Here is a 7,233-nt window from a genome sequence, read left to right as displayed (position 1 = left end):
AATTCGGTTTGCTTATAGCAATGGAAAACCACCCAACATTATTATCTTCACCGGAAAATCTTCCACCAAAATATGGAAATCTTATAACAGTTCTTAGCATTGACGGTGGAGGCATCAGAGGAATCATTCCCGGTGTTATTCTTGATTTCCTTGAGTCCCAACTCCAAGTGCGTAATAATTATTACAAAACCACTTTTTTCAAAAAGTTTAAATTTATTTAAGAAGCAAAATTTAAATAATTATATTTTTAGTATTTTTTCTTAAAATAAGAGTTTCAATTTAGGTTTATTATTTGTATAATTTTTTTTTTCAAAATTTAAAGAGACATAAATAGGTATATATGTCTAACAGAAATAACTTAGGATATAATTAGTACAATATTATATGCCTAATTAAAGTGTATTTTGTTTTTCATGAAAATGAATATTGATATATATAGGAGCTAGATGGTGAAGGTGCAAGAATTGCAGATTACTTTGATATAATAGCAGGAACAAGTACAGGTGGTCTTGTTGCTTCCATGTTAGCAGCTCCAAATCCAAAGGCCACAAATCGCCCTTTATTTGCTGCTAAAGATATAGTACCATTTTACCTTGAACATTCTCCAAAGATTTTCCCACAAACTAGGTAATTAGTTCACAAAAATTATGCATTATTATTTATTACTAACCAAAAATATATATATATGTAAAGATTATGATGATATACTATATTTGGCATGCAGTGGAATATTTGCATGGTTGATAAACACAATTAAGGTTTTGTTAGGATCCAAGTATGATGGAAAGTACCTTCACAAACTAGTTAAGGAGACGGTAGGGGACACAATAATGTTAAGCCAAACAGTCACAAACATTGCTATTACAACTTTTGATATCAAAATACTTCAACCTACCATCTTCTCCTCTTATCAGGTTTATTCATTAATTATTCAGAGCTTATACATTGTTGTATTTGTTTAGACCTATAATATTCAAGTGTTTCTGGAACATCAGTATTCCAATAATTTTAACGGTTAAATTTAATAGATATTATAATTGAGATCAATTTCTAAAAATAGTTGAAATTCTTTTGCAGCTGGAAACAGAGCCAGAGTTGGATGTTCCAATTTCAGACATTTGCATAGGCACTACGGCTGCTCCAACTCTTTTGCCAGCTTATTATTTTACAAAAAAAGATGAAAATGGAAACATCATCAAAGAATTCAACCTCATCGATGGTGGGGTGGCGGCTAACAATCCGGTAGTAATTAACTGATGATCATAACATACTTAATTATATTTGCTGGTAAATTGTTAATATTGGTGATCATATTTGATCAGACTTTGGTTGGAGTGAGAGAAGTGAGCAAGAAGCTGCTAAGGAAGCCAGGTGAAGGGAAGATTAATCCATTGGATTTTGATCGGTTTCTAGTGCTATCGCTGGGGACAGGAACAAACAGGAATGAGCACAAATACGAGGCTAAGAAGGTGGCCAAATGGGGTATTTTGAATTGGTTATTGGACTCAGGATCAACTCCCATAATAGATTGTTATAGTGAAGCAAGCACTGACATGGTTGATTATCACAACTGTGTCATCTTTACTGCTCTTCATTCTGAAGACAATTACCTCCGAATCCAAGTAAGTAATCACAATTATTGTTTTTATTTTGGTCAAATTGTAATCAACCATACTAGATGTTTACTAAAATCAGCTACCAGTACTGAATATACATTAAAAATATACAAATATATAGTAATTGATTTTAGCGACTGATTTTATTGGAAAAATAATATTTACTAGAAATGTGTAGTTGTTATTTCTCTTTTTTCTTTTAACTGTTATTACCAAAAAATTTCTTGTGAGTTTATCTCTTTTACAAACATTTTTTAACCTAATTAAATAATTTTTTCATTGTAATTTTTTTGTAACAGGGAACATTGGATGGGGAATTAGCTTCCGCAGATAAAGCAACAAAAGAGAATTTAGATAATCTCGTCAAAAAAGGTGAGGAGTTGCTCACAAACCCTGTTACACGTGTCAATCTAGATACTGGTCGATACCAACCTGTTCCAAATAAAGGCAGTAATCAGCAAGAGCTCAAAAGGTGAGTTCCTTTATTTATTTTTATTAATATATTAAGTTAGTTATTGCAACCATGAGGTTCAACAAAAACTTCACATACCATATTACTAAATATATATTAATAATTGCAGGTTTGCAAAATTACTCTCGGACGAAAGAAAATTAAGGAACTCCACTCGCATGAAAATAGGGAACTGAGAAAGATCACCAGATTGCAAGTGAATCCATTGTTCAACAAATTCGTTTGCCTAATAACTCATATAATCCCTCTTGGGATTAAATTAACAAAAAACCCCTCTCTATAACTCTATTAGCTTGAAAAGCAAACATAAGGGTATCTTTCATTTCTTTTGGTTTCTTAATATGATTAATATCTTTCACAAGAATTTTAATAAGTAGATACATATAAAAAGAATAAAAATTAAATAAAATAAATTCGACCAATATGAGAATGACAATACACTTGAAAAAGATAATACAGCACACGGTTCCTTCTTACTTGCATATAAGGTTACTACTAAGTATACACAATCTCAAAACCTGAACCCATATTTTTCTCCCCAAATTTTGAGAAAAACTGTGAAAGAATATGTGTCAACTATAATTGGAAAACCATGATGAACTAACCTGCAGAAAGAATACAATAATCAGGGGAGACTATCAACAAAAATTATAAGAGTTCTTTTAATCTTTCAGAATCTACTCCCTTTCAGTCTGGAAGTGATTAAATCAATTTAAGTTTTCAATAATAGTGGTTCTCCAATTGGCTATCCGCAAATATTAACTGTTGTGTCCGTCAGCATCGAGTCATAATCTCGACTCCATCCGAGGTTACAAGAATGGTGTGTTCAAACTGCGCCGAAAGACTTCCATCTTCCGTCACCACCGTCCAGTTATCATCCCACAAAACAGGCTTGATGCTGCCTATAGTTAGCATTGGTTCTGTAAAATTTGTCATGTACAAAAATGTTATAGTGAAATATCATTGCAACTTAGATCATGGGAAAAAAGGAAAAGAATGTGAAGTTTCCAGTTCCACTAATTACCAATCACAAGCATAAGAGTTCATAACAATCTATATTATAGTCATGGCAACAAATTTTTTACCGATTGTAAAGGTTTGATTTAGCATCATCCGTCCGCGTTCATTGTTTCCTGAAGATAATACATATGTTACAAAATACAAACACAACAGTGATTGAACTTTGACAGATAAGAAATCAAATAGAAGACTGAAGAAGTAGAATGTTATAAGTTAATTACTATAGTGAAGAATAACTGGATCAGCATGAAAAACTTTTCCAACTCCATGACCAACAAACTGTCTCACGACCCCATAACCGAATTTATCTGCATGATCACTAAAATAGAATAGATATCAACATTAAGCACTGGACAATCAAGAGCCGTCAAAGCATATTAACAGAAGCAGATAACTGCTTCGAAGTAAGAAGATGCGAGGCTAGGGAAGAGAAAATGAATGGAGTTGAATTATACAATTTCTTAGACCAAGAACAACTGCTATGAGAATTGTATAATTGCTCAACAAGACTCTTCAAATAGAAGCCTTAAAATATAATCAATATAAATTGCCTTCATTTTGGTTTTATTCCTCAACAAGCTAGAAAAATTGTTCAATCCTCCTCAAACGGAGGTGAGGAAAAATTCAACGTATAAGGAGAGACCGGAACAAGAAAAATATGTACAACACATGACAGAGCAAATAAGTGAAGTTTCTTACTGAATTATTTTGCCTATCCTTTTGTATTCCACACCCGAACCGCATATTGATATTGCTTTATCTAAGCATTCTTTAGTTACCTGTATCAATATCAAACAACCCGCATAAGCATGAAACAAATGGAGAGAAGACAAACCACCACTCCACAAAGTCGAAGCCACAACAGAGAATTCTAGAACAGTATCATCTTGAAGCCTTCTGAAATTAATAGAAGCAAAACAAAAAATAAAAGTGACTATAGCTGAGCAAAATATGATTAGTGTTATCAGAACAGGCCCAAAGTACAAATAAGACCCGGACAAAAACTTCCAGAGTAGACAGCTAGGAGCAAATATTTATCTACGGATACTAATGTTCAAAATTGGTACCTGAACTAGTTTTCTTGCCTCATCATCAACATCTCCACAAAAGAAAGTTGCAGATGTGTCACCATGATGGCCCTGCAACTCATCGATATGAACACTTAACAAACTACATGCAACTTTTTCTGATAGGAATTGCAAAAACACGAGAATACAAAACTTTTATGATATCAATGCAACATGCAAAAGTAACAAGATACTTGATGAATTAGAAAACTCAAGGAAAAAGTTTTTTAATCAGAATAATCTATGTTCAGCAAATACCTAATAGCAGACAACCACTTCATGAAAAAAAATTTAATACCGATTATATCAAATAGGCTGGTAGAAGCCCAGCAAAGAAGAAATAACCAGGCAAATTACATAGAAAATGAAATTCGATGGCTATCCCACTAAAAGCACCCCAGCAAACATTACTTACATTTAAATAAACGGTAACATCAATGTTGATTATATCACCATCCTGCAAACATAAATAAACAAATAAATGTATCAAAATATTCTTCACATAGGAGGCATGATCTCATTTAAAAGGAAAAGAATGGTCTTGCAGACGGACCTCAAGCACACGAGAATCCGGTATTCCATGGCAAATGCATTCATTCACGGATGTGCAGACACTCTTTGGAAAACCACCATAGCCAAGAGGAGATGGGTATGCACCATTATCAACTATCATTTGGTGAACAGCTTGGTCAATGTCATCAGTTGTTATGCCTGGCTGTCAACAGAAGTTAAAACTAACATAAAATCGAGTTTTTTTCCCTCTAAATAAAACATATCAACCGGTGTATTTATATAAGCAAAAGGGACATATAGGGATCAGGAATTGCACCATTCACCAATATCACGAGAGTAATAATAAATTGGCTATTTAGTTTCATAATGAGCAGTCAAGATTTTATCTAGGGGACATACTACGAGTGATTGATCGGTGAAAAAAGCATAAGCAACTCACCCTGACTAAGGTGCCAGCATATTGAAGAACCTGTGCAGCAAGCCTTCCAGAAGCTCTCATGAATTCTATCCCCTTCTCATCATGCACTTCAGGGCCAGTCACAAGTCCTGCTGGAGTTTTAGACTTTACATATGGAGGCCTAGGAATATCCTTCGGAACTTCTCGACGAGGAGAAACATTTCCCGGCCTCAGACGTTTGCGCTTGCCTGGCAATTCATCTACAGTTCTGCGAAGCCATCATCCATGAGCTTAACCAAATTGTCAACAGATTACCACTGATTCCCAAATGCTATTGTCTAAGGACTATAACAAATTTTAGTGCTACAGATGCAGAACATAAACCACAGTTCCATAAACCTTTGTTCCTAAAGTATAGCTAGATGACTTAATACTACACGGTCATGGTAGTAATAACAAAAGAACATTGACAAAAATTAGAAACAATAATTTGGTGTAAAAAGGGAACATTGAGTAGTGTACCTTCTATTGAATAAGAGATTGGTGATGCCAGAAAATGTTCGAGATAACCGCATAGAAACATGCTTGCTTCCTGTCCGAAAATAAATTAAAACAGAAGCTGATAATAAATTTGGAGGGAAAAGAGGGAAGTGAAAAAGAAGGTGCCTGGGTTGTAACGAAATAGTTGAGGAAGGGGTTGTTGCAAGGAGCAACGTCGGAGACGAGTTCCGACGAAAGAAGACATCAACCTCGGATGCACTGACACGCCGCCCGCCATCTTTTTCTTTATGGCTTCTCCTCCTCTTCCTTCCTAAGTTCCTTATCCCTTCATCTTTGCTAAGGTGCCACTGCAAGCATGCGATTTTGAAATGGACTTCAGCAAAATGTGGGCCACGTAGTGGATCTTTTTCCATCTAAGGCCCTGGGCTGGCCCAAATATGCATTAAAAAAAATGTATCGATTAATTAATACCAGCGGTAGCTTTTTTTTATTATTGTTTATAAGTTGTGTTAGTGTTCAAATTTTTAAAAACTATTTTATGAATAATTTTTTTTTCTTTGCAATGTCATCTATTTTTTTATATATTTTTCACCTATTAGGCACAATAGCGGCGATGAGTAGATCTGGATTTAGGACTAAATATTAAATAGTATGAAATATATTCGTTTAAGTTTTTGTTGATAATATATTTTTACACAATTATACTATTTGATTACATCTTTTAGTTTAATTGCATTTGATGCCCACCAATTTTGGTCCATCCATAAAGATTGTTGTGTCCACTAAAATTTATATATTAAACATATTTTATTAGTTGATATCAACATTTTAGGCATATAATCCTTTAAAATTTTTTATTAAATATTAAATATTTTGTGTTGTATACCAAATTTTTAATGCTCTACATCAAAATTATGTACTCTAATTTTTTAAATATATATATAAGAAGAAGGTAACGACAATGATGATGACGATAATAATAAAAGAGAATAAAAAAAAAGAGAAAATATTAAATCAAAAAAAAAAGAAAAAGGAGACAATGATAGTTGCGGGATGATATTAAAGAAGAAAATGTGTAGAATAAGATAACCAAGAAAGAGAAATAGAGAAAGAACTTGGTTGAAGACTTAGTTTAAAAAAGAGTTAAATCTCTAGTTTTATTGTTTATATTTGTAGTGTATAAAAATTAAATTATTTTTAATATATTAAATATACTAAAAAAAATCAAAGATTACTCCCACTACTACTACTTACTACTATTTTGTATTGAATAAATAGTCTGCTGCAAGATATTATTACCTTAAAAATTAATAGTTAAATATAGCTATAGTACGATGAGTGCAACTTATTTCATTTTTGAGAAAAATAAAAGAATGAGAATCCACCCAAGAAATGATTAAAATCGATTCATAAAATTATATATATTTTTTATATACTTAAAACTTATTACAATAAAAACAAAGAAAATTAATTGAAGCATAAAAAAGGTACATATACATGACATCATGATGAGAATCGAAGGAGAAGATAAAACGGATTGAATATCAGAATTAACGGAGGGTTTGTAGAAGTTTGTGAAGACATAAAAAGAAGCAGAGCAGAGGCTTTTGTTAGGAGATGAAGACAAATTGAAAGAGAAAAGGAGAG

General features: G+C 32.8%; 2 protein-coding genes across 2 annotated transcripts; one reads left to right on the top strand and one right to left on the bottom strand.

The window, feature by feature from the left end:
• On the top strand, positions 1 to 2,414 carry LOC107487783 (patatin-like protein 1). Its single transcript, XM_016108478.3, has 7 exons — positions 1 to 167; positions 440 to 627; positions 725 to 914; positions 1,078 to 1,242; positions 1,323 to 1,622; positions 1,916 to 2,088; positions 2,198 to 2,414. Exons 1-7 carry the CDS (start codon positions 21 to 23, stop codon positions 2,262 to 2,264), a joined length of 1,230 nt encoding a protein of 409 aa, XP_015963964.2. The 5' UTR covers positions 1 to 20; the 3' UTR covers positions 2,265 to 2,414.
• A 96-nt stretch (positions 2,415 to 2,510) lies between these two features.
• Positions 2,511 to 5,912, bottom strand: LOC107487784 (methionine aminopeptidase 1D, chloroplastic/mitochondrial). Its single transcript, XM_016108479.3, has 10 exons — positions 5,752 to 5,912; positions 5,608 to 5,677; positions 5,128 to 5,353; positions 4,729 to 4,890; positions 4,591 to 4,632; positions 4,176 to 4,247; positions 3,808 to 3,887; positions 3,330 to 3,427; positions 3,174 to 3,221; positions 2,511 to 3,008 (listed from the first exon to the last, which is right to left on the bottom strand). Exons 1-10 carry the CDS (start codon positions 5,861 to 5,863, stop codon positions 2,863 to 2,865), a joined length of 1,056 nt encoding a protein of 351 aa, XP_015963965.1. The 5' UTR covers positions 5,864 to 5,912; the 3' UTR covers positions 2,511 to 2,862.
• Positions 5,913 to 7,233: the final 1,321 nt, after the last annotated feature.

The sequence above is a fragment of the Arachis duranensis genome, chromosome 5, assembly GCF_000817695.3.
Source record: "Arachis duranensis cultivar V14167 chromosome 5, aradu.V14167.gnm2.J7QH, whole genome shotgun sequence".
NCBI classification, from domain to species: Eukaryota; Viridiplantae; Streptophyta; class Magnoliopsida; order Fabales; family Fabaceae; genus Arachis; species Arachis duranensis.
The sequence above is the reverse complement of the archived record's forward strand: the minus strand, read 5'-3'. Positions and strand labels throughout refer to the sequence as shown.